Source organism: Anopheles arabiensis, chromosome 3, assembly GCF_016920715.1.
Source record: "Anopheles arabiensis isolate DONGOLA chromosome 3, AaraD3, whole genome shotgun sequence".
NCBI classification, from domain to species: domain Eukaryota; kingdom Metazoa; phylum Arthropoda; class Insecta; order Diptera; family Culicidae; genus Anopheles; species Anopheles arabiensis.
Window position 1 is genome coordinate 71,235,158 of NC_053518.1, and position 27,228 is coordinate 71,262,385.

A 27,228-nucleotide genomic window follows, 5' to 3' on the forward strand; every position below is an offset into this window, starting at 1 on the left:
TTTATATAATGTGATGTAGTATATAGAATCTTATTTAAATACTTTATCGCAACATGACTTCAGAAAGATTTGGATCTAGATCTAGAATGGGGATCCTGATTAGATTTGAACCCACGCTGTGTTGTGTACAAGCCTGCGCGTTTTACCACGGTTGTAAATGAGTTCTGCTCGATATATTCGTTAATAGCAGTATAATAACTATCGGTTCTTAATACCAGTATGGAGCTAACTATCGTTGTTAACTCATCGGTCATACTATCGTTGACAGTCATCGGTTTATTTTTATTCGCTCGCATCATTGCACTAGTCGCCGATTATGACGCTTTTCTATGTGTCCGTTTTTTTCTCTTCATTTTAATCACACTCGACGCGCTGGCATTAGCGGCGCTTTATCATATTTGGTGCCAGCCTGCCGTGGCGCCTCACATTTTGCGCCTTTCAAGCAACTTGTGCCACTGCATAAACTCTTTTTTTGCGTTTCAAGCAGATTGCTTTCAACTGCGTGGCTTTAAGGGGCTGCCATTGCCGTCCGAGATCTCGATTTATCCCATTTGCTTCTTATCACTTTGTGTTTTTGCTCCCATGCCTGGCTGCTTGTCATGGGACATCCGGACGAAACCGGGCAACCGAAGGGTTGCTTTAAAAAAAACACACCGTCATTCGGTCGTCAATTCGCGTACAAGTCAGCGTAGAGGAGAAAAAACGGCGCAATGTTTTGCTTTCGCGCGCAATAGATGTGATTATGTGGCCGGGCAGCTCGTTACTGGACGATACCGTGTGCGGATGGTGTGAGATTTGTAGCTCTTTTAGCTCATTTAATTAATCAGCCCGAGGCAAACTATGATTTTTGTGCTGTTGCTGTTTTGATTCTGCTTTGCTTCGCAAACTGCGAAGATTGTGGCGGTTTCTACGAACGGCGGTTGGAAGTATAGGAAAAGATAAAAAGTGTACCGCCGCCGACCGAAGAGATAAAATCCTCGTGGGTCTCAAATCCTTCCGTGGAGTATGTGTATGTGTGTGTGTCCCAGAGGTTGTAAAACGGAAAAGGAATTCCCGCACATTGAATGTTATTCCTCTCGTAAAATAACTGATTATTATGACGAGCGGGACTGGGGAATGTTGATAATAAAGCAAGCAAAAATGTACACTACGTCGGGGGCTATGCTTATCGTGCGCTTGCCTGTGTCTAGCAAGACGCAAACTGTGCTTTAAAATAATAATAAAAAAACGAAGCAAATTCTTTGTGGTTTTGCGAGCAAAAACGGTGCAGAACGGAAAACAGAATAAGCAATATGCGATGCAATTAATTGCTGATATTACAACAATAGTACTGCGTGCAGCAGATGTTGATGGACCAGCTGAAGGTTGATCCGTTGCAGTTATCAGTAATTTTACTTTACGATGATTGAAGGTCAATTTGGGGAGGATGTTGTTGAGTGCATTATTGGTTGTTAATCTCTGCTCCTTTTTTTGCCAATTTGATTCTAGAAATTTAATACAATTATTGGTTTGCACCTAAACTACGGTTAACCTATTATGACATTAATTGCATTTAAATTGTCCAACCACAGGCAGGACAGACACCGATCTCTCGATGCTTTGTGGTTTTTGCGCTGCTCCAGTGATATTTGCGACGATCTCACTGCTCTATTTGCTCTTTAGGATTAGTTCTGTGGTTTTGTGTGAATGTGAAATTTAATCCAACATTCCACCAGTGATGCAAACTTTCGCCACCAGCGTCACACATTGCAACAATAATCCCCGACTTGACTGCAGACTTTCCCAAGGCGTGAATCAACTTGGTTCGTCATTGGGAACCTTTGCTGCCATCGGTGGTCAGTATGATTCATCCAGTTCAGCCCAGACCGTGATGCAGATGCTAATCTGATGGACAAAATTCAAATTGCTTCATCGTCGCGCCGAAAGTCCAGCAGGTCCGAGCTTACTGGGTGGATTATGGTCGCCCAACGAATCTTTGTCGCATTCGCTCGATAAATTGTAGACATCTCTTTCACTCTATCTCTTTGCACTTTATCTTAAATTGTTCATTCTTGTCCTTTTTGTTCATTCGACCGTCGCTCCTCGGTAGCAGGTCCTCGGTAATCGGTAATTTAAACGACGGTTGATTGGGAGTTCGTGTTTCGAAATCGTAAATTCATTCATGCAAGAAGCGACACCCTAAGGTCCCGTCCGGTGTGGTGGAGCGCTCTTTGAAGGCCGTGCGATGTGCATCGGGAGTTGCATAAATGATAAGAAGCCGGGTCCGAAGTGGTACACGGTTCCGTTCCGTGTTACCTTTGCCGCGTCACTGTTGCGAATGCAAACACGCCCGCTGCTGCACACGGCAGAGATGTGTCGCGATTGAAAGTGAATTATGGGACCTTTTTCTGCGGGAACACACGGTGGGCAATTGGAAGGCATGGGAAACGCGGGCAACGATTGAAACGTGAGACATGGCTCCGGTGCGGTTCTCCGAAGAATGAAAAATGAAACCCAAGAGGCAGCCCAGAAATCGATCGATTTTTGCAAAATGTCACGATTCCGCTCGGCCAGGGGTTTGCTGATTGTTGGTAGCCGTAGTGGTAGCGACACGGACATCTGCAGGGTTTTTGGATAATGAATTTATGTGCATCCTCATGTCTGATGTTCTCCACATACGGGCTGTAGAGCCTTGGGGTGCTCCTTTTCTGCTGTTTTTGTGTAGCATCGTAAACTTGTGTTGTGACCTTTCCGTAGGCTGAATTAAGAATTTATTAGTGTATTTTTTAGTTTGTTCTTATTTCAAAGCCGAACGTGCTGAGAGGATGGTCTTGCATTCTTAATAGCAGATGGTATAAAATGTCTAAAGAAATCATGCTTATTACTCAACTGCTCAGCTGAATAAGAGCATCCAAGCAAATAATATACAAGTAATGTAGCTCGATTAAGGTCTTGCATGAGTTCGATGCCGGGCCAAGAGAAGAAACGTAAGAAATGTCGTCATCAAACGTGTCTCGCTAGTCATTCTTCATGTCTCTAAATCCCACGCCCATTCAATCGATGCCCTAGAGCTTACTCGCCGTCCGCGTATCACATTCTACACTTCATTATGCTTCTCAAATCCTGCCTGGATAAGTGTCGGATGAGCTCGTAAATCTTGTGTAATCGATCGGGGTTTCAATTTTTCCCCCTTTCCAGAATTTATGGCAGCAGCACACATGGGTTTGTGTGTCCGTGTATGTCTCGCTTGTCTCCAGCTCCATTTCCTGTTTGTCCCATAGTTCAGCTTTCTAGGAACCAATACCGTATTTGACAACTTTGAAACCCGTTTTTCATGACACTGTAAATGATGAGGTTCTAGATTACATTTTGCATAGCTGTGTTTTTATTTACTGCAATAAAACTGCCCATAAGGAACATGGATCGAACTGTTGTGTGTGTCCGAGGCGCAGCAGAAAAGGGTTGATAGCTCTCGGAAAGTAAATCATCTTGCGTTTGTGAGCCAACTTCCTTGTTTATGGTGCTGGGAATTATTTTTCAAAAACATACTTATGCTACATACTTGACGAGCGCTTTATTGCTGTGTTTGCACTGACTTTAATCATAATCACGCTCTTATTAGCTTTATCAAAGCAATCATCTCCTCCGTTCTGGAGGTCTGGAACTGTGCAGCGCACGGTTCAAGTAATTGCTACCCCTCACTGCAGAACCACGTCGCAGAGCTGAGTACATGAGTAGAGCAGCATATTCTTCACCCTCCCATCGGCAGGACACTTTCTGAGTGGCCACTTATCAAAACCACACAGAAGAAACCTCGACTCTCTCCAGAAGATTAAAGCATCGCGTCGTGTTTTAGGTCCATCGAACTCAATGCCGGGAGTGTGTGTGTGTGTGCGGGCCGGGGGGCGACGAAATGCGTCTTATCAGTATTGGCCTCCTTCAGCGCAAAAGATACAGCAACTCGTGCATGAGTGTGTTTCATCAGCTGCACTCATTGGGTACGATTGTTTTGGTTGCAGCTGTTCTTAGACCGTTGGCGCAAAATCTATACACATAACCTCAAAATTGTGTTCACAATGGATCAATTACACGTGTCATCTTGTAGGAAAATCTAACATTTGTTGTGCTCCATTGTGTTGAAAATCAAAGAAAGGTTCGATAAGAACAGACCGACGACCGACAATGCAGGAAAGGTGCGAGTGGCAAGCCGTGAGAAGTCATTTAATCGTTTAGTGTACCGGGATTTTTAAAACGTTAACCACCGACCAGATTGACAGTTACAAGACGAGCTAATGTTCCGTTCCGTCAGCAATTGCTAAAGTCAGTGAACTGCCAGGCAGTGGTGGTGGTGGTCGTGTTGGTCATTGCAGATTGATTGACTGATTGACAAGTGACAAAAGGGTATGAAGGGAACGAGGGATGTGTTTGCTAGGAAGAGGAGAAGGTCGAAGCTTCTTGTTCATGGCCGTAAGCGAGCATTAAATTACTGTAATCAGCTTGTAGTCTGAGCCAGGTGGATGACAGTGTGTGAGATCTTGTTTTCTTTTTTGCATACAGCAAAGCTATCCAGATGGCGCTTTGCAGAAATTGGCACGAAACAGGTTTGCTCCCGTTGGCTTCTGACATCTCCCATTTCGATCGTTTTGTTAAATATGAAACGACTGACAGATTTGGAGGGAATTAACTCCCCTTTAGGTCAACGTTAAACGTCATCTAAAACCTTACCTGGAGTTTTTGTTTAATTCTGAGACCTTTCTCCTCTTGGATCAGTTCGCATGACCTAATATCATTTACGTTGGTTGGCCGTTTGTTTTGCCTTTCCCTGCTCCAGTAAACTTATTCGGATTGGGTAACAGCTTTTTTTTGTTTTTTTTTTGGCAACAAGCTAACCTCAACCCCTGATGTGAACATCAGAAACCCGATCGACGCCATCCGTTGCGTGGGTTTTTTGCAAGGGTTTATGAATGGCACGGCATTGTCTTGCGGCCCCGTTTCGTGCCAGCTCTTGCGTCAACATAAACATATTTCATGCTCTTAAAGCGCACACAGAAATTACTTCCCTGCAGGAATCTTTGCCTTGTGAGTGGACCCTGTTGGACTCGTACCAAAGGGGTCAGGGTCATTTGGGGCTTGGTAGGAGACGCGCTATCGTTGGTAGTAAGCTCAAGTAAGTCGCTGCCGTGGTTTGGCAGGATTATGCATTTCCTCTTTTTTACAAGTTTGTTTGTTTTATTTTGCGTGCCATTTGCTAGATCGTTGGCGATTATTTACGTTACTTCCTATGGTAGCACAGCTTATTTGCATTGTGCCGTTCGCCTTGCCCATCCGATTGCTGTCGCTGACTGTCCTGTAGGGTCATTCTCATGCCTGTTATGTAAAACCATTCTTCCTTTCTTCATGAATATGTAACACCGGTGGTTACAGTGGATTTTTTTTTTTGCGTTCGTAACATAATCAGAAATGGACGTCATACTTTTTGTTCTGTGATAAGCTGGCTCGAAACCCTTGTTAATATCTCCAATTGAAAGTGGTTCGTTATGGCATCTGATAAGAAGCCAAAATGATTGTGTGGTTGAATATTAAAGTTAATCTACAGATCCAAAGGTGGTGTCGGAATCTATATGGTCTAACGTCTCCCAAAACACTCAGGTGTAAATTTGATCAGCAGCAACCAACCCCGTTTCCGGCTAGACACTCAAATGAACCATTTGCTGAAGTCAATCTCCCAGCAGGAAGCGAATTTCGTTAGCTATCAGAAATAAACTTCACTATGAGTGGACTTGTTCAGGACAAATGTTACGCATTACTGGAGGAGAGGCAACAAGAATTTATGCCGTCCTGCCACGCAAGTTTTCTGCTCCGTGGGGGAAACTTCATCAGAAGGGATTTACTATTTGCCTGTTGAGTTCTTGTGAAACAGTAGCAGCCAACTATTACCATAACTCATGTTAATAATATTCTAGAGGGAATCGGACGTAACTACCGACGGATGTAGCTGATGAAGGGGTTTTGTTAGCGAGTAGTTCCGACGTTTGTTCTCTTTAATAAAACCTTTCCCCTTGAATTAATGTGAACTTAACATTTTATTAATCATGTAAAAAGCTAGGACAGCAACTTTATTTCCCTGACTTGCACCCCTTGGGTTCGCCGTAAAAGCAAACATTGAAGTTCTCGTTTTATTGTTGCGATTTGCGAGGCCCACCAAACATTTGATTCCTCAGGCTCGACAGGCTTCGCGGGATTTTAGTTTGAGGTTATCCTTTCCATCGTAACCTCATTTTGTGTGTATTGTTTACTGTTTAAAGCCTGCTTAAGCTTGTCTCATCCCAAATCATAATGAAGCTTCGCGAACCATGCATCTTTGCTTGGGCTGTTAGACGTCGTGGCAGCGGTGGTTGGATTTAATCCAGCAAAATCCAAATAAATGACTTTATCTGTGATGCTGTCGAGCGAACTTGCTCATCCGAGGTGAAGGCTTAAAAGCCACCAACGCTTAGAATTCGGATGGTTTTTGCGAGTTGCCTATCTGTTGAGTTAAATGACATGCAAAGTTACAAAACTAAGCTTTCAGTTCCAATTTTGTTGGGAATGCTTAGACCCTTACAGCTCTCTACGCAATTGAGTCCTTCGCTTAATTTTCACAGAGGGTATATTTTTAGTTACAATCTTTTTTCATGAATTGAAATACACAAGGGTAGAGCGTAGATCTACGCCATGCGATAGGCTGTGCTAGGAATTTCGGGGTGTGCATATTTTGTTCCGATGTGTGCTAAAAAATACTGTCTAAATTCGTGTTGCATCGACCGACCTGCCGGAGAATGTTTGATCAATACTGACTTGAGCGTGGCATAGAAACAGAAAAGAACTATACAAAACTGCGCAGCATAGAATTTGTGTTTTGGGTTTATATTTCAACACTACTTAGCACACCTACATAGGCTTCGTTCAAACTTAAAATATGTCATGAGTATGTTTTGCAACTTTTCCGCATGGTAATAAAGTCTCCACCCAGGGAGTCATTAAAAAGAAATTTGATGCCGTTACTGTCGTAATGTCATGTGAAGGAGGTAGCAGCTTCCGTGACTTTCGTGCGCTGTTCTGAAACGCGCACACAAACATCAGAGGCGAATTTAGCACACAACGGTAGCGTAACCATGCGTGAAAAGTTCAATCCCAATGAGTCACCACCGCGCGTTCTTCCCGGGTTCACCCAGCCGGCTGAGAGTGTCATCATCGGGGGCTAGTGTGTATCGGATGGTAATGACGCTGCTAATTTTAGTTTTCTTTTTTGCTGTTGTTGTTGCCTGCTCTTCCCGATGTCAGCAAACTGATACTGAAAGCCTGAGGCTAAAGAACGTATGATCTGTGTGTGAGATGCTTATTACGATGCAAAAGGCTTCCAGATTCGCTTCCACCACCCCAGCTTAACGACAAGAAAGTAGCGGCTGCTGCATTGAACGGTGTCGAGGTGGTAAGCTGATATGGCTTTAGCTACCGACGACTCTCTCTCTCTCTCTTGTCCCCTGCCGTTGTTTGTGTGTTGTGGAAAAACTACCGACATTACTTTCTTGATTTACCGAAGAGTGGAGCAAGCTGTCGCTCGTGTGGAGTCTGTGGAGCTCTTAACTACAAGAAGCTTCGCTTTTCATTGAGCCTCTTTTTTCTGCTCAAAGTGCTCTTCTGGTTTATGATGATATTTGACACCTTATCGGGTGTGTGTGTGTGTGTGTGTGTGTGTGTGTGTGTGTGTACCCTTGGGCCTTGGGGACCCGGGTGTGTGCATGAAAGGCCAACTCGGAGCGAACTTTGCCACCGGATCCGTTAGAATGGAGTTATTACGCCGGTAATGTTTATCTGCCAGCTTTCTCAGATTCAATGCTTACTGATTTTATGTGAATGGGCGTGTGTAGTAGTTGCAACAAGTGTCGTTGGTATTGAGTTTCAGTTCATAGTGTGTGACGCGTTTGGTGAATGGAGCATCGTTCCAGATGAACTTCATCTTGTTCTGCTACTGGATCTTGGTGATGCTTAACCTCGCCCTTTCCTCATTGCACGTTGCACTTGGGTGCAATATATTGAAGTATCTGCAGTATCACTTTTTTGCACTTTCTAAATATCTTCCATTTTAATTAAGATAATCAATTTGATTGAGTCACCGCTTCTAAGTTGCTTTGTTAGCTCTGTCATGGTTTTTTCTTTTTAAAAGCTTCATTTAATGTGAGGTGTGTCATCGTTGTTAATTACCGCTCACAACGTACGCACCCCAATGCCATGGATGGCATGTTCAAACGGTTGTACCTCTCTTATAGGACAAGGTGTGTCCGGTGGATTGGATCCCTAGAGAGAGAGACGGTCTGGTGCCAATTATCGCGAACGAAACCCAAGCGTATAGGGGAATATCTCGTGGTCATTAATATGGTTAAATTATTTCTATCTCTTTAAAAGCCAATTTGTGACCATGCAGTGTGGAATGTATGTCGTTAGGCTTTGGTATTTTTTCTTCCAAATTGCATTCCAATTCAAAGGTATATTTAAATCTGCATTCTGTGTACTTTTTTTGTAAAGTGAAATTCCATGAAAGTGGGCAGCAAAACAGTGCCCAATAATTGATGATAAAGGCACAGTATTTATGACACTCGGACATTACATAGCGATGTCCGAAACATCTTTTTGCTTGGGGTGATTCAACCTCTGCTCTTTGCTCGAGAGTTGGAATGGAAAATAATCTCTGCAAAAGACTCATCTTTGCTGAAATGAATCATGAAAAGAAACTATGTTTGCGTTGAGTTATTGAACAATCGATCACGATCATAAATTTGCAAAAAATGTATGTATTTAAACAACTTCAAAACGATCGCAATAGACCACCCAAATACAGCTGTTACCCTACAACATAACCATTAATAATGGTTTATGTTATAAAATCTCATATTTATGCTATCCATTTTGTACCGTTTAAAAACACGTTAAAGCGTTTTTTGGGGGCCTCCTTCTCCTACTGCTGCACCTGAAAAATGGCTATGAGGTGGTGGCTGTGTGCGGACCAAGGACCGGGGACCGGAAGGAGATGAAGGACTCATGCATAATTTATCAGCCCAAAAAATATGTGTGTGAGTGTATGAAATTTGCATACATGATCGAACCCTTGTTGTGTCGATTGTTTGGCGCACGTGTCATATAGAAAATGTAGAATATGCTACGGAATGGAGGCGAATACAGTCGTTTAACATAACACCCCGCAAATCATACATAAAGGTGTGCTGGCCAACTCTGGTACGACCAGTGCCACTTCTGGTTTATGTTTTGCTCGACCACAATTCCGGTTCCTGCGGCCAGTCCAGGCCGCTGGCACCAGTTATTTAACCCAGCAGACGCCGAACCAATCGATCGGCGGAGCGTTCGGTTTGCTTTTTTTTTTTGAATATTAAAATGCACATGTCGAAAGAAATGTATGTCCGCGACCGTCGTCGCCAGCTTGATAGCGTCGGCGCGACACACGCCTATCCGATCGCCGATTCTTTTTGCGCAACTCTTTTCATCGCACATCGTCTTTCTCCCCTGAGTCCCGTTTCACGTGCCCAATGCAAAATGGAAAGGAAGTACGCGAATTTCTAGCCACACACTTCCTGTCGGCGTGGATGGCGTTCTGTACGATCGCGATTGGGAGGATCGCAACGCATTGCACGCACACAGCCACTGGGCCCGAACAATGGGGTGCTTAATTTTACCGTCATATTTATGTTGATGACGACGGGTATGGGTGATGGGAAGTAAAAGTGATTATGAAATAAACGGCGCAATTCTGGGAACCAGAGGTACATTGTTTTTATTTCATTTCATTCAATTTTTGTACAGACAATGTAACGATGTGCATTGTTTTAAGTATGAAGTTCATAGTGCTATTCCTAATATAAGTATCTTAAATTTTTTATTACAAATTGAAAATCAGCCAGCACAAAATGTGAAATTTAAAATTCAAATTCTGTTTATCTTAAACCTATCTGCTAGAATTTAAAGCCTGCTTGTGCGGTTTTATGAGTCTTCATTAATTAACCGTTGGTGTTAGTTTATCTCCGACATGCTAACTCAAAAGCGCGAGCTTCATAATTACCACATTTTTGGAAGGTTCTTCCTCTCCGAACCTTGACAACAACTTTATGCCCCTTTTATGTGATGATGAGTTTTAGCTGTCGGTTTGGCTTCATTGTTGTCTTCGGCCCTGATTGGTGTTGATTTATTGAGTTTCGATTGACGGTACAGATTCTAACAAGCAGAGAACTTCCATCCACTACCACCTTAGCACCAAAAGCAAACAGTTTGCCTATATAATGTCGACCCCCAGCGAAGGCGATCAAGCTAGGAGGGCAACTCCGACGGGCTAGATTTCCGGTGCCGATGCTTTACGGCTGATAATGGATCCATAACGATGGCTGCGCCATCACAGTAAAGCTCTCAACCGTAGCTCTTGCACCCGATGTTGTAGCGGAAAGAAAAACCTGTCCCAGTACGCTGGTTTGGCTTTTGACAACTCGAACGCCACGAGCACGTGGATCGACCAGCGCACGAATTAATCAATCAAACGTATCAACTTCGACGCCAAATATGGCAATCATTACTTGGGGGCCCCCTTGCTCTGCTCTGGGCCTCTGGGGAGATGTTGATCGTGAAGTGAACGTGAGGACGCTCGCTGGTGGACAGGAGGGGAGAAGCCACGGTGTTAACAATTTCGATCGTAACCAATAATCGGCATGACGCATAGGTTGCGCTTTACGGGTGGCACCGTTGATGGGCCTGCGCTGGACACGCGAAGTGCGTAAAACGATGATGAAGGGATGTGGTGGGACGGCTGAGAAAGGGCAGAAGGAGTTGGTAAAGAAAAAGTAAAGCATAAGTGCGTGTTATGTATGGGTCTGCAGTGACACAGGATGTATGCATTTGTCAGCTGACAGTTGGCTGTGACATGTGTTTCAGCTTGAAGCTCAATTTATGAATGAAACATGATACACTGATACTGTACATGCGCCCACGGGCAGGGACTGTGTTTGTGGTTGATGTTTTATTTAATTTCTTGCTTGCGGTTTTCCGTTGGATTTAATGCTAGAGTAATTGCGAGTCGAGTCGGTTGAGTGTGGAATAGTAATTTCTGTCGCATCTATTATACGCTTTTTAATGACGGTTAATCTGATAAACGCCATAGTGTAGTTGTTAGGGCACTATTACAGTGACACAAAGGTCCTGAGTTCAATCCTTGTTATGTCCCGATTTGGTTGAAATTCTTTTCTAGTGCTTGAATTATCTTAGTTCGATAAAAAGCACACAAAAAACTGAAATTTGTGACAGTCTAACTTCTCGTCAGTTAGTTTTAATTTGACTTGTTTGTCTCTAGTAAGCTCTCAATAACAGTTTGTTGAAATGTCCATCCGATTACCGATTTCCCTGTTTCACAACTTTCGCTTTTCCGTGTTGTTGTTATTTAGCAATCGTATAAAAGTGTAAATTTACTAGCCAGCACTACGCCCCCCATCTTGCTGCACCGAAAAAAAAAAACACGTGTAACAGCCCAATCGTCGCCCTACTTTCTCACGCCCTGCTTTATAGCTTCCGCTGCACTAGATCTCTCTCCTTCGCTCCGTTGACACATGCTAAACATTTCCCGTTCACACCCTGGTCAATCTTCCGCGCATGTGAGACCGTTTGTGTGAGTCCCATAGAGCAGTGGAGGGGCAAGAATCAAGCGTTGTCATCGTTTGACAACGGGGACACCCCTCGGTTTGGTTCAATAACCCGTGTGGAGTCTCTCCCGGGGTGTGAAAAGTAAATTTCACGGCATCCCCCCGAAATGATCTACTGCAAGGGAAGCAGCCTGCTCAAGTGCACACTCAAATGAAATTGGTATGGTGTTGCATCTGCTCATCTGTTCATATTATATGCCTCTTCCGTGTGCATTACGCATCATGTGTGGTGTAGGGTACGGGAACGAGGGCCTGCCCAAGACAGATGCAAACGTTTACGCGCGCGGTGGACTTTTATCAACGATCGCTTGATCGATGATAAACAGACAGCGTGTGGAGTGGCTGTGTGTGCTGTGTGTATGTGCTCAACTGTGATACAGTGTCAGCATAATGGCAAACAGCAGTTCAATTGTCATCCTGCTGCACATGGCAGAGCATTATGAGTCGTATTTTCTTTTGCTTGTTTGTACGGTGTGTATGTGCTAAGGATGGCATTAAGAAGGCAATTTTAGGGAATGGCTTCGGTCAGCTTGATGTTCGTTATAATGTTTACGGTTAATTATGTGCAGGCTGCTGCTGCAAACCATAAGGCATTCGTCGCTCGATGCACTCTGTGGCCATTAGCCGCACATGTGTTAAGCATTATGTAAAGGAGGTTATTTTGAGAAAACATTTTTAGGGCCTTGTTCGCAGCTCTTCCTTTAAGGAATGTTGTGCGACCACCTTGGAAAGCTCCCCAGTAATTGAGCAATACTTTCGACGGTAATATTTGCATCAAAATTAAACACATGCATGACTCACTCCCGGAATATCGCATTCATTGCCCTTTCCAAACAGCTGAAATTTATTCCACTAGTTATAGTTACATCCTTTGCCTATAAATTCCGTACGCTGTTTTTGCCGCTGCAACGGAAACCGGAAAATGCGTCCGGCGAGGTGGACTTGCTCTGTCCATTCAAGCGGGAACGTCCATGTACATGCACGTCTCCCCAAATGCATCACCGTTCTTTACTAGCTTTCCCCACTCGGGTGAATGTTCTCTGTGCGTTTGCTGTCCCTTCGTCTGTTTTGTTGTCGGCGGCACGTGGTGGTACAGGCCTTCGGTGCAGTGCACCCTCAGGAACGACCACAAAAAGTGTAGAGAGAAAGAGAACGGAACGACGGAAACCTCCCGTTGAAACGGATATTATGAGTTTTTAATTTTATTGTCAATGGTAGTTAATAAATTGCATACACAACGCGCTGCAACGTGGTGGTGGTGGTAGTGGTGGTGGTAGTGGAGCCCAGCGTGTGCTGTGTTCTATTCGTTCTGATGCCCTTATTGAGCCGGCCGTTGCGTCCTGGGAACCGGAACCCAGACCCAGAAAGGAGGTACAGTAAATCTTGAGCGGGTAGGAGAAAGGGAAGAAGGGCTTGGAGCTTGGACGTGGAGTAAAAATATCCATTTGAGTTTTTCATCTCTTCTCTGGGCGCACTGAGAGAGGGATTATTAATGGTCACCCTAATGTATTTCGCGCGACCACCACGAATGACAGCAAGCAGACGGGCTGAAATCACTGTTAAACAATATCGCAGCGTGTTGGGAATTAGAATATTGCAGGAATGAAAACGCAAACGATTGCAACATTTAGAGGCATCTTTTAGAGATTGGAAGAAACCGGCGGTTTGCAGTCGGTTGCTTTTTTTTCTTGATGGATGGCACTGCAAGAAGTTCATAGCCTTTCAAGAAGAGCAGCAGAGCTTGCAGTGAAGATAAACACAAGAGACCATCCACAAATCCTTCCTGTATGAATAATGTAGTATTATACGTTTATAATTATTTGTACCAACAGAGCGCAGAGGGAACGACTAATGGACAGGAATTTGTCTTAGTCCTCCCATTTATTACCTCTTGCTTGCAGCTTGAGCAAAACTGCAAGCCATTGTTAGACTTTGCCGATGTCAGACACGATGTGTTTGTAAAAGTGCAATCCTATTGTGTAACCTTTGTATTAGTGGTAAGAGTGTTTATTTTTGTTTCCAATATATTCTTTGTGGCTTGAAAGAAATGATTGATTCAGCAGGAAAAGGCACTAGAAAGTGTTAATGGAGTTAGTGTATTAAGGTATGTCTCAACACTCTCGTCTCTCTCGCGTTTGTCGTTCAGGCGGAATAGATTCGTTCCGCACACTATTGATACCGAACGATTGCTTTAACGACCGAAAGCTAGCTCGACTCTAAACTATTCTGTGGCCCGCTTTTATCGATAAAATATGGCAAACACTCCAAGAGAATTTATGCTACTGCGTCCTGGTGCCTTTTACCTGCTGCCATATTTTAAAGGCCAGTGTGAGGGGCCTAACGGGTGTTTCTAGCAATGACATTATTTCTCCCACTGTACGCGGCAGCCCGGAGCTTCTGATGTAATCGTACCACAGATAGCGGGCACACCTGCAAACGGGGTCCACTGCTGACTGACTGTGGTACCGAGGGCGTTCCACTGTTTGCATATCATTATTAGGGTTTGTTTAAAAATCAATTATGCCATGCACAGCAGACCAGACCTCAGAGTGAGGGCTGGTGGATCAATTGCTTCTCAAACGATCAACCGCCACGCCACGGTGGCCGGAACTGTGCGATTGATTTTCTAATTTCGGCCCGTTAGCCGGCCTTTGACGGTAGCCGCGGCTGCCTCCTCCCCACACTATATACTTCTAGCTCTTCTTATGGAGAAGAGGAAACACGGGGGACGACTAATTATCGTGATTGAAATGCAACACAACCGGTCGGAAAATTGACCTGCTGCGCGGGGGCTTCAAACGCACGCGGTGACGACCACCAAAGTAGGACGCACTTGATGCGCGGACAGGCCTTTCTTTACTTTCGGCAGCAAACGAACAACACAGTTAGACATAGAATTAGTTGACTTCCTCCAAGTTGTTGAGATCTTCGAATTGGTCGTTTAAAGTTTGGAAGTGTCGTCATCGCTGTAACACTCGAGAGCTCTCCAGCAAAGATTTGTGTCCCCCTCGCGCTTTTAGTGCGCACTACACTGATAGTGGTCATCAACACAAATTTAGGCCCATATTTTCTAACCTTCAAAATGATGCGAAGAGCCTCTCTCGCTGGAAGATATCACCATTAATATTTTGGTAGCATTAGGAATTTCGGTCCGCTTGCATCTCTCTTCCTCCGGTTAATGTCTCTGTGGTGCTTCGGGTGCTGCAGCGATGTCATCAACGGTTTGAAAAAGGTTATGTGTGTCGGCTTGTCTCTGGCGGCGGAACTGATGAGAAAATGAGCAATTTGTGTCAATTAAGCAACACACCAACCGAAGCGCAACCGCGGCAACATCAGTGATGCGTTGACGTATCGCAATACGGCTTTTAGTCCGTCGACGGCCGAAGTGTCCAAGCTTTTGTGTGTTTTTATCGAATCCGTTGCGCGTTGTTGAGATGATAAGCGTTTCTACAGCAAATTTTTCCGTGCGCCACGGTATATCAAATGGAAATGAGGATGATTATTAAACACTTTGGGAATGGTCTAATGTAGCTGCTGAGTGGGAATGTTGGCGACCTAATGGCACTGAGAGATGATGATGATCTTCGTGGCTGGAGTGTTAGGAGTTCCACACTTTCTGTCTGGACAGCCTGGACACAAACCTCTGTGCCTTAAATGGACATAAACATGCGAAAACAATCACTTCCCTGACATCGGTTACACACGTTTTGTGCTTGGTACATTATTGGCGGAACGGAAGTCATCACCGTCAACACCGTGACTTTGATCGTACCTTGAGTAACACTTAGAAACTAGGCGTGTCAGACATGTTGGCGCCCAGGAAATGTATTCTTGGGAAGTTTTAAACTCACGATTTCTCCGACTCTATGTCATACACACCACAGTCTCTCCCATCAAACACGACCATCATTACCAGCATGTTAATAATCTGTTCAAGACACTCGTTTCTCATACCCCGTTGCGCTCTGCTAAACGGTATAGAGACACCTTTCAGCTAGGAAAAGCATCGTTTGCAATTATATCCCTTGATGCAACGTCAATTGAGTATTGATCTATCGATTTACGGATTGTTCTGATCGATCGTACCGCCGTCTGTCTAAGCTGCAGTACACCCGGGTCTGTTGAACAGGTCGGGAAGTGACAAGCGGAACCCTGGGGGGGGGGGGTGTTCTGGAACTAAATCCTGCAACCAGACACGGCACCAACTTCCATAAATGGCAACGACGCGGTCGGGGTGTATGCTAATGACCACCGGCCGAATGTTCTTAAGCTGTGTGTGCTGTGAAATGTGCTGTTCAAAACGATGTCCAGTTCCCCCTGTCTCGGTGTGTGTGTTTATAACTCATGATTCAGACAAGCCGGACCGGGCATGCACACACTGTGTTATTAACAACGCGTTAAACGCCTTGCCAAATTAGGAACTACAGGAAGTGCTGATGGTACACGACCGGGTGGTGGTGGTACCGCATATACACACACCAACCTTCCAATGTGGCAAACGATCCGACAATTGGTGGTTAATGCGTTACTAACTCTCATCTCACTGCCTGCCAGTTGCCTGCCGTAGTATTTTCACTAGACATCTGGGCAGCACCAAGCACCTTCCAAGATTCTGTACAGGGAAAAAAAGCAACGCTCTTCTGACGCCGTAATCGCTGCGTCATGATAAATGATGTTGTTTTGACGATTCGCATTCACTGCAGCACTGGGACACGCTGGAGGATTGTCTTACGCAGTCGGCATTTGGCTGTGTGATGTGCATTTTAACCAGGCAGACTTTGCTGAAGAAGGAAGGTGTTAAACCTCGGTGTACAATGATTGTCCGCCCCGAATTTTGTACAAATTGATCCTGTACGCCATACCGGGGCATGTTGTTATATTTTTATTTCTTTTACTATCAAACCGTTATCCTTGAAGCGCACAGTTCATGGTACGCTGACGGCGGCTGGCTTACTGGGCAGGTTTTGTGCCGGGTTGGTCCGTTCACGCGTGCCACTATATTTGGTGGAAATTAATGAAATCTTGCCTGTAAATGGAATTCTTTCACTGTTTTCTGACGCTTAGTTCCTTGTGGAACTTTGGCATAGCTATTGACAAACAGGAAGCGGCTGTTAAAAATTGCTCCATGTCAGGAAGTAATCTGGACAATACGTTTATTGTTACTGGAGTTTGAATCTATTTTTCGTCGAGCCGCTTATGTATATGATGTGATGGACATGAGCTTAGGCATACGTATTGATCTGCAGAAAGAATTGATTTGAAGAATATTTGTTAAATTGAAAGCCAAAAGGTTTCCGTTTCGCTTTGAATTACGTTGTTCTTGCTAAAGGGACACAATTTTCACGTTTTGAAGACATAAACACCCTTCTTGAAGACATGCCAAACCGCATGTGTCATCGTTAAGTCCTAGCGGGACATAAATCAAACAGAAGAAACAACACACGTTATCTGCTTGAGGGTAGGGTTTGCAAGAACAACCGAACAAAGCAGAACATTGAAACAACACCCGTTTCAGATTGGGTAATTGTAGCCACCACACAAAGCCCAGGCGAGGTAATTACAATGTTTACAACTGAGTCTTGTAATGTTCCGTTCACGCTAAAGGATGTCGTAAAGTGTGCCAGGAGGCATGCTGCTTCTCAAGTAGATCGTACTCGAAATGCACCACAAAAGGACGCAGTGTGTTGTTCGCCGTCGGCTCTAGGCATCGTCCCTTCGGTTGTTTCTTGTCGAGCTTCTCAAGAGCAGACAAATGCACATGGTGAGAATAGTGATGTATTTATTTTCGGCACATCGCGTGTCTGAACATCTTCTATTTCCATGCTCGTGTTGAGCGATGCATGTAAAATGATGTTTTGTTTGTTCAAAAGGAATGTTTCATATGTTTATGGCCCTAAATAATTTATAAAAATTCGATGTAGAATTGAAGTACAATTGTAGAAAATGTTCTCGTGTTTTACGATTTTAGCTGTCAATATGATCGCAATTGACGCACTGTTTTACGTTATGGTTAAAGTGAACTACAAAAGGATTACAAACGAACTCAAGGAATTCGACGAACCCAACGAGTCACACACGCTAAGCAAATTGAATTTTTCATTTCAGATATAAAACTTTATCAGTCTATTCTTGAAGCAATCTTCGCCGAACGATAGAACCAAGCTCGTTCACGCATTACAAGAAAGAAAGGAAATTAATCGGTGCCTTACGAGACGAGTGTGTACCATATGCCGACGCATATTCTTGCATAAAGCTGTGATAAACGACCAAAAAACCCGACAAGCATCGACATCGAAAAAACGGAAACGATCCTATAAAATTGAATCTTTCGCTCACTCAAAGGCGGAGAAAGTTTTAATAAGCACCAACCGGCCAACTCAACAAAAGAAGAAAGAAACAACTTAAATGTGTTGCAGCGGTTTGCGTAGTGGCTAATTCCCTTTTTTTGTCCCAAGTGAGAAGTTTAACGAGCAAACGAGCACAGAAAACTGGCAGCATTCGGATCCGCTTGTCAAAATAGCCGTAAAAAGCACGCCAGCGGCTCATTTTTCCTTACCGCGAATGATTTACGGCAAGCAATTTAGAGCTTCTTCGCTCATTCACACACTCAGCGAGGGCGGAAATAATCAGAGCGTGTTGGTGTTGCTGCTGTTGCTGTTGTGTTAAAAAGTTTAGCGACCATTTTACGCTTCGTGCTTTATCACATTGCGAAAGGATGCGCCTCATCGAAAGTGTTTGATTTACGGTTTGACGTAAAGTGGCATCATAAATGGGTTTAATAAGCAGTCCACAACGCACGCGGAGCTCATTAAAATCGCCAGTGAAAGCATAATCGCCGTGTCTAATTGATCGACGGAAGTTTGCGTGAAAAGATACACACTGGAAAGTGTAAACAGAAACAAATCGATAGTTCCAGTAAGATAAAGAATTAAATAGGGCGTTTTAGTACGCAACGCGTTATAGTGAAGCAACGTACTTCGAAGGTTTGCGACGCTTTAGTTATATGAAAACATATTATGATGGTGGAAAAAGCGGAAGGATTCCTCTACCGGAAACCGGTCTATCAGTACTTCCAGTACCTGGACACAACGTAAGTATAAGGAAGAGTTTTCACCACTCACACACACACATCGCTTAACAAAACTGCCATGGTATGATTTTAACCTACAAAAGACAATGCATATGTAAATGGTTTAGGAATTGTTTTCTAATGATTCTATTGTTTCTTATATTTTAGGTAAGTTGCTCCAGAAATTGGAATGATTTCTGCATGTTCTTCTGGATATACGCGCCCCGGTGGAGAAAGTAAATCAAGCAAGTGAAAATACGCCCAACAGCCTAAACATCATCATGATTATGTTGATTATTTATTTCCGTTACAAGATCCATCAAGCCCGCCCAGAAGAGCATTAGATTTTATTTTCCCATCACCTTTCAAATCATCCACACACACACAAACCCTACAACGTCTCGATCGTTGATAGACGTGGGATTTGATGACCGACAGGGACTTGGCCGCCCCCAAAAAGCCTCCAGATGTAACATTCTGGACAGGAGAATTTATGTTTACCGACGTTTAGGCGTGTGTGTTTAATTCGATCAGCGCTGGTTTTTGACATTTTAGTATTGCTGCTCCTCCTACTACTAACCGCGACCGTGTGTCGGTGTCGATCGAGACAAGTGAAGGTTGTTTACAGTGCAAGGGATTTTTATAACGCCCACGCGATGCCCCATATGCCCCATGTTGTATGTTATGCTACACGAGCGGATGATCTCGATACTGTTGAAAGCCGATCGATCGGGTGAGGTGAGGTGCTGTGGTCAATCGTATGAGACGAAGGGAAATCCACCGGATGATACTGTTATTGGAGATGGTTTGTTCTCGATCGATCGGCTGCCACAAAATCGACCCGAATGATTCAGCGAAAAATAAAGCTCTTCTTGTATATACTTGATGTGCCTGGCCCGGAAGCGTGCCCATACAGAGGCAACTTACGTAAATAATTGTGCCCCACGCATTTGATAAGAACTTGAGGCATAAAAGAAAAGGCACCAAATGTGCGGCGTTTGTAAATTACAATTCAGGAGTCATCTTGAATGATCGTAACTTGCCAAGAAGGAAACATTGAACGATAAAGATAGGATAATTCTTCACATCCGGCAATTTTCCGTAATGGTTGTTGAATCATCTTGAAGCCTAAGATCATCAATTTAATGTAGGAAGGCAACGATTGATTATTGAACAGGCTTTCGCGATAAAAATTCAAGTAAAAATTTATTATTGCTCTAAATAATTGGTCAGGATGTAGTGGTTGGAATATCGAGATACATTAGATTTGGAAAGCACCTGCATATAGGGCATAACGCTATGCCATGCCGAAGTTCCCTTTTCTCTTTTGGAAGTTGGAACAAATCTAAAGGTTTTTTTTCCAACCTTATTCCAACAATACCTCTCGAACCTTGTTTCGTCCAGTTGATTCTACGGATGCATTTGGTGAAAGTTGTCTCCCGGCTAGATACTAAGATTATACGTCAATGTTTATGTCTATTGCATGTTTCAACAATTGGTCTGGTTCAATAATTCATACTGCTCATAGAACCAGACAGAAGCCTTTCTGAAGCTGCAGTCAAAGGACAGCAACGATTGGTTGTCGTCTGGGTGGCCAAGAATCAAAGATGGTACGTTCGAGAGCATCAGAGGACCAGCAATATGTCCTTCAAGCTTTCCAAACACTTGAATCCTGAATCTGTCAACCTGCCAATATGCCCAGAATGCTCGATGATGAATGTTTTCGTCCAAGTACAGCGTCTAAACGGCAAACGGTGAACACCGGTTTTAAGTGGACCATGTTGAACGAGAAATCTATACTGTTTGTTTATTACCACCCGGCTTGTTTGAGGCATATTTTTTTACACACAGACATACTGTTTTGCGGGTCTACGTCACCGTCACCGTATATATTTGGCATTGTGTGTTTGTTTGTTGTAAAGAGCGTGCGCGCGCGCGCCCTCGCGACAAATCTTCTGATTAAACATTTCACAGCCCCATCAGCGTGAATGTTTGGCGATGTTGGAATGTGCTTGTGCTTCAGGGTTATGGCACAGACTCCTCCGGATGGTCCGCAAGAAGCGTGTAAAACGTGGAAGGAAAAAGATATATTATCTGTCAAACACAACGAAACGGTGCCGTTTGTTTGTTTCTATTTGAGAGGCGATTTTTTTTTGCACCCGCCTGATCCTATCAGCCCATATGTTGGAGTTTGGGAAACCATTAGAAAGGAATTCGGACGAAAAGGTTTCGCATGCTTGGCGTAAAACTGTACGTATGTGTGCCGAAAAGATTAGGTTCCCTTCTTGGCGAAATTCGATAGAAAGGGCATGATAAGGAGAGGGTTATCAGGATGGAACCATCATCGAAACGGTTTGCTTGAAGCGTCTCTCAAAATCTGATATGTACACAGAACGCCATTTCTTCCAACGGCTTCCAAAAAAATCCTTTAAGACAATGGAGGATTCATCTCGTCCAATTTCACTTTGATCTGCTCATAAATTATATCGGCAGCTTGATCTGATTGATGGCCGGTGGTAATGATGCCTTTCCGGTAAACAAGTCTGCTTGATCGTCGACTACAATCAAGCCTCTGTGGCCTCCAAAAACTGCTTTACACACCTTTCCTACCCTGTACTTTGCCAGCAGTTTAAGAACACATTCAGAGCGCACCCGCACACTCACTACAACTGAACTGAATTTGCATTCACAGTACGCTGCTGCTACACTACTGCTCCGACTGTGTACCGGCAGGTTGAAGTTGAAATCGAGGTTAGTAGTGTTGTGCCAAAGATTGTAAAGTAAGCAAACCGATGATGGCTGGCAAACCAAACTCGTTTTCGTGCGTTGCAGCCCGGACCAAGCGAGAGTGAACACATGGTGCTGTTGCTACTACTGCTGGTGCGGATCGCTGTTCGTGCATGAAACGTCTTCGGGGTTGAGAAGACCAAAATCCCGGCATCGCCCCCCTCACGGTTCTCCCAGTCCGGTAGAGGTGATAAACATGATTCTTCGAAACGCTATTAATAACCAGCTTTGAACCCATCCAGCAGCAGTGTAGCTGAAGCTGCAAAACCTTTTGGATTTCCTATTGCACCACAACGTAACGTAGCAGCAGCATCTCATGAAACCCGGTGCTGTTTCTTCATGCCCTGGGGAAGGATTTATGTCTCTCTCTCGACTGGCCAGTAGGCTAATCACGCGCACACCGCTTCCCACTCTCGCGCGATGCTTCTCTTCGTAGAAGTGCAGCAAAGTATCGATTATGATCGACATCCCTGCACGTTCTCGAGTCTTTTTTGTTGATGGCGAGGGGTGGACAAGAGAGGAAAGACGATCAATGATTCATCTCGTTGTTCGGTCTCGATTTTGTTTTTTGGTTTTTGAAGATGCAACCCGGGGATACAGTGAGCCGTTCGCCATTGTGTGTTGAGGGTTCTATTTTTAATAATTTTCCTTTTGGAAGGTTAGAGTTAAAGTAGCGGCTGAAAGCGAGTTTTATTTCTGATCGTGACTTCAAGCGTTTAAGTAAGATTGTTGCTCTTTTGTGTGTTTGTTTGTCACAGAATGTAACATATAGTCTTAAGATTGAAAATTCATATATTTTAGTTCCATCATGTCCATCATGTTCTATCATCATGATTTCAAATCAATTATTAAATGTATTCCAATAATCCAATAGTGTTACAACAAAAAAGACAAACTTATTATTCCTTTCATTATTTCCTTTCTTGGCCTATTTGGTAACATTGAGCCGAGAACGATTTTAAGGGCTCGTTTGGGTCAACGCCGAATGTTGTAGCAGCGCATTACGCAACCGCAAAGCGCATAGCCGCTGGTTAATTGGTTAATTTGATATAAAACATCTGCGCTGCTCTCGGTTTTGGCTTGGCCAGGCATGCCAAGAAGGGCAGGCAGGCAAAAAACGCTCAGTCGCAATCGCAAAGAAAAAACGCTACACACACACAGAGGCACCCGCGCAACATCCCGGAAAAGAAGAGTACGGTCGTCCGCTGCGCGGCCGGTTCGCCTCTCTATGTGGACCAGCGCGATAAAATGGACCTTTTGGCCCTGTGGCTCGTTTGCACTCTCCCAGAGGTTTTTGTGTATGTGTGTGTGTGTGTGTGTGTGTAAGATTCTTTCTTTCTCTTTGTTTTACCCCGTCCCCGTTCTGTTTGTTTACTTTCGATTTCGAAGGCCCAAGGTTTGGTTGGCCTGTGCCTGTGCCCCCGACCGACTACGAGCTGTGTGCTCGAGTGTGTTGTGAAGCGGTCCTGATTATGCTTTTCGGCGCATCGGAGGTTTGGGTTTTATGCTTGGCCGTGCGTGCCCCGAGAGTGCTTCCCGCGCACAGCGGCAGTAGTGGTTGTGCTGTGTGACTTCTTTACGCCATCGCCACTGCGCGGGTTTTAGCGAATGTGGATGCCAAAGGGAAGAGCAGAAGGAAGGCAAAGTAAAAAAAAGTCTAATGTTTGGCCATTCGCCGGCGGTGTTCCATCTTCAACTCGGGGGGGTGCGGGGTGCAATAAACGGTTCGCCGGGCCGGAGAAGTTTAATGTTTATGTGGATTGCATTTTTGTACGACCGGTACGACCGAGCGCGGGTCTGGCCTGTTTGTTGGTGCATTATCAGAATCAGAACGACCCGGACGCACGAGCGCTGCTGCTTGTTGTGGCACACAGAAGCGATAGTTTGAGGTTGTGGTTGGACAAACAAACTGTTTTTTCCAAAGTTTAGATCCAGTTAGTGTTTTTTTTTGGGTTGCGGAATGGTTGAGTTGTTTGTTGTTCGTGTAAACGTTGTACAATAATTGCTTAATAGTTCATACCGTCTTGTCTCCAACTTGATAAAATGCGCCTTAAATCTGTAGGGATCTATAGCTGAAATAATTTAAAATCAGGACCCGAAACCCCTGCTCGTCCCATGAATTTTTGATGAAACAACTAGACGAAACAGAGAGTGTCATTTGTTCCGCACGTTGCAACTGTCAGGTCTGTGCGGACATTCCACGTGTCCAGAGCAGAGCTCGATTGCCTAGAGAGGTCCAGAAACTCCGAGAGAACGAGATTAGAAATCAGCATCAAATCTTCCAACAGTGCGCCCTTCCTGTCAGTTTCCTTTCCTGACCTGATTAAGTTCTGCATGCCTATCTGGGTTTCCGTTTGGGAGCTTTTGAACGATGCGCCGCACAGGCAGATGCCAGGAAGCATAAAAGTCCATCGCAATGCGGTCAGGTGTCGTACGGTTTTGATATGAACTTTCCAGAAAACGGCCCTGTTTGGAAAGTCTGCACCACGTTTCCGTGCACGTTCTGTGACGTCCGACAAGCAGCCCCATGGTCGGCAGAAACACGTTTTCCGTCCGGAATCGACTGGAGAGAGCCCTTACGGCATACGGAAGGCTAATATTTTTTGCATCACCACTATCACACGATCCACAACACCACATGCCTGCAAGTTGCACCAACCGTCACGTGTCAAGCTGAAGCGGGGTGGAGCTGTTGGTAAAGTTGGCGAACGGTTGGAGAAAGCAGTAGAGCTCTCTTGGCTATTCTTGTTTCCAAATGTTCTGAATCTTTGCTTCGAAAGTGAGGAAACGGGTGGTCCGTTGATGCAATGTTTAGTAGGGTTGGAGGATCATAAATTCACTGCGCAAGTAAACGAAACACGTAATCGAAATGGAAGCTACAAACACACAGACCACACAGCATCCAGCAGCAGGCCTGAGGTTCTGCTTCTGCACACATCTACCCAGCTACCCAGGAAGGTGAGGTGTGTTGTCTGTGCAGAGTAGGTAGTCCATATCTTTTTGTGTTTCCGTGCACGTCATCGACTCGGGAAGCGATTCGTGTGTAATTTTACAAGAGCACGGACAGAAAGATGCACTGACGAAGGAGTCTTTTCGTGGGTAATAGTTAATGGAAGGTTCGGACATGGCGAAGATGCTTGTTGACTGCAGTCAGTTGATAGCAGTTTCAAAATGCACTGGGAATGCCTGCTTTGGGCGATGCACTGGACTTCCATTGGAAAATGGGCTGCCGAGTTCTTGCTTTGAAGCACTTCTTCTAAGTCTTGAAGACTTAAAAGTGAAGCTTTAATTGCTGTCCTCTTCTTAATAGAAATTTCGTACATAAAGTACATTGTTTAAGAGTTTAGCGATAATCAACTTTATCATTACTACGACCATTAAACATCGTTTCGGGTTGTTTGGTTTGATAAATTAATAATAAATCCACGATGCATTACTTGTAAACAATGCCCAAACAACATGTCCTCCCCGACCGGGGCGCACACGACGGAGTTTGTTAAACTCTACTCAAGCAAGCATATTTTAGCTTGTCGAACAGAGCACCACCGCAACGAGAGCTTGTTTATCTCACCCAACCCGAGTACATGCCGCATAATTTGGACACATTGAAGCGCGCTGTACGAACACGACGACTCCGACGACCCCTCGGAGTGTCATTGCGTACAAGCACTACGCATCATCGTCATCACAGCACAGCAGTGCACTTCTCTTTGATCAGCTGCTTCAGTCTGTCGCATGGAATGGAAGTGCAAGTCGGGAATTGGGGCCAATATTAAATTTAACGACTTGCACCACACAGTGCGTGCGCATAAATTAGTGTGTTTCCTCTTCGTATGTGGAAGCTCGTTCGCTTCTAAGCAAACTCCATTAGCTTGGCGAGGGAGTGGTAACTAGGTTCCTGTACCGAAACGCACATTCGTGTCAGCTGTTTTCGCTCAACCACGTACACGTGCTGCCATCTAGCGTATTGTAAGGGAAGCGCGACGCGATGCTGCAGCAATTGCCTGGTGGCCCCGACGGCATCGTGTGGATCTGTGCGTGCCTGATCCCAAATAACCCCTAGCAGGCGCAGAGTTTGTATTTATTCTACCCTTTCAGACGAGTGGAATCCGTTGTGGTTGATGGTATTTTCTGCTACATTTATCATTTGCCTTCATCTTACTTTGCCCTCTCTCTCTGTGTCCTATTGCTGGGCACACATTTCGGTGCACGGATGTTGTCCCTTTTCGATGAGTCATGGGATTTGGATGCAACATGAAAGGCATAGGTACAATATCAGATCCTAACAGAGTAACCACGGTGACACACTCCCACTGCCGCTCTGCTCGGCATGCCAACCGATTGTAGCAGTATGTGTGTTGCATAAGCCAACGGGAGACCAAACCGTAAGACGAGATGGGATTTTTGTTCGCTCGGCTCGGCGTAGCACCAGCACTGGCGGCGAATGTAATTATGACTTTTGTTTTTATGTTGATTCGACAAAGCCACTCCACGGCAGCGAAGGTCTTTTAGGGACCCGATCGGACCGAACCTCCCATTTCTCGCCATCACTTTTAACCCCCCCGGGGTGGAGGGAGAGCAGAAGAGAGTGTATCTATGGAGCACTTTGCAGTGAACTTCACTCACTCGGCTCTGTGGCATCCGAATATCATAAATCAAGATCTTTTAAAGGGTGTTCGAGCGCGAAGGTTAACCCCGCCGCCATGCACAGAGAGAGAGAGAGCGAGTGAGCACAAAAGTGACATTCTACATTTGGTTGACTTTTTACGTCGTTACAGGGCCGCCCCGGTTCCAGATTTATGGGTCACAATAGCTCCCCAGCCCAAGCCAGTGTGACTCGCTTGCTAAGAACAGAAAGATCGGTTCGTACAGACACACCTACGGGTCGGGAAGGACGGGGTTTTTCTTGATGGCGTCGTTGCGTCTCGCTGGAACGTCGTAGCGTTTGTTACGACCAAGGTGGAGGAATATGAAGTTCAGCCGATGTCTTTACTTTATTGTCACCATTCTTGGGGTGCAACTAGACGTCCCGACGGCTTATCTCGTGCCTGCGTGAGCATGGCACTGTCAAATGTAATCTTATCACTTGCATACCTCAAGAGAGTTTCAAAAAGGGGCAACTGGAGGCGCTTTGTGATGGCGGCGTGTAGTTTATGGTTTTATAGCGAGCTTTCATCGACGCTGATTCGCCACTCGCCACCACTCGGAGTACAAAGCGAGGGGCTCCAAATAGATGGAATGAATTATTGGTGCTCAGATTTGTTTACGTTTGCTCTCCACATTTCGGAGTGGACGTCGGGGACGGAAGAATGCTTAATGGACCGGTGGGGAGCCTGTGGTCAAAAAGGTTACGTAATTCCAACATTCCGGCAAACTCGCCGCACTACCAATGTTTGGGACAGTTTGCCCTGCTCCTCCGAGTGTGCCGAGTGAGAAAAAGAATTATGGTGTGGACATTGTGGTTTCTTTTTATGTTTTAGCAATCGTTGGTTTGTGAGAAAACAATGTGACCTACTCACCGTGCTGGTTGGCACAGTGCCCACTGCCGAATGGCATTTTCGGCTATGTTATTGGATGTAATTGTATGTGTGCGTGTGTCTCTGTTTTAAATACAAACAAACCAAAGCCAATTAGACAGACTGGTGGACAAACCAGCGAACG

At 44.7% G+C, this 27,228-nt stretch overlaps 1 protein-coding gene across 2 annotated transcripts in view; it reads left to right on the forward strand.

Annotated features, from left to right (window-relative positions):
- LOC120904707 overlaps window positions 1-27,228 on the forward strand; it is a 76,424-nt gene that overhangs the window by 5,430 nt on the left and 43,766 nt on the right. For both annotated transcript variants that reach the window (XM_040314940.1, XM_040314941.1), the window contains exon 2: window positions 17,817-18,801. In XM_040314940.1, the coding sequence (XP_040170874.1) occupies window positions 18,728-18,801 (74 nt within the window). In that variant the 5' untranslated portion in view covers window positions 17,817-18,727. The remainder of the gene's footprint in view (window positions 1-17,816; window positions 18,802-27,228) is intronic.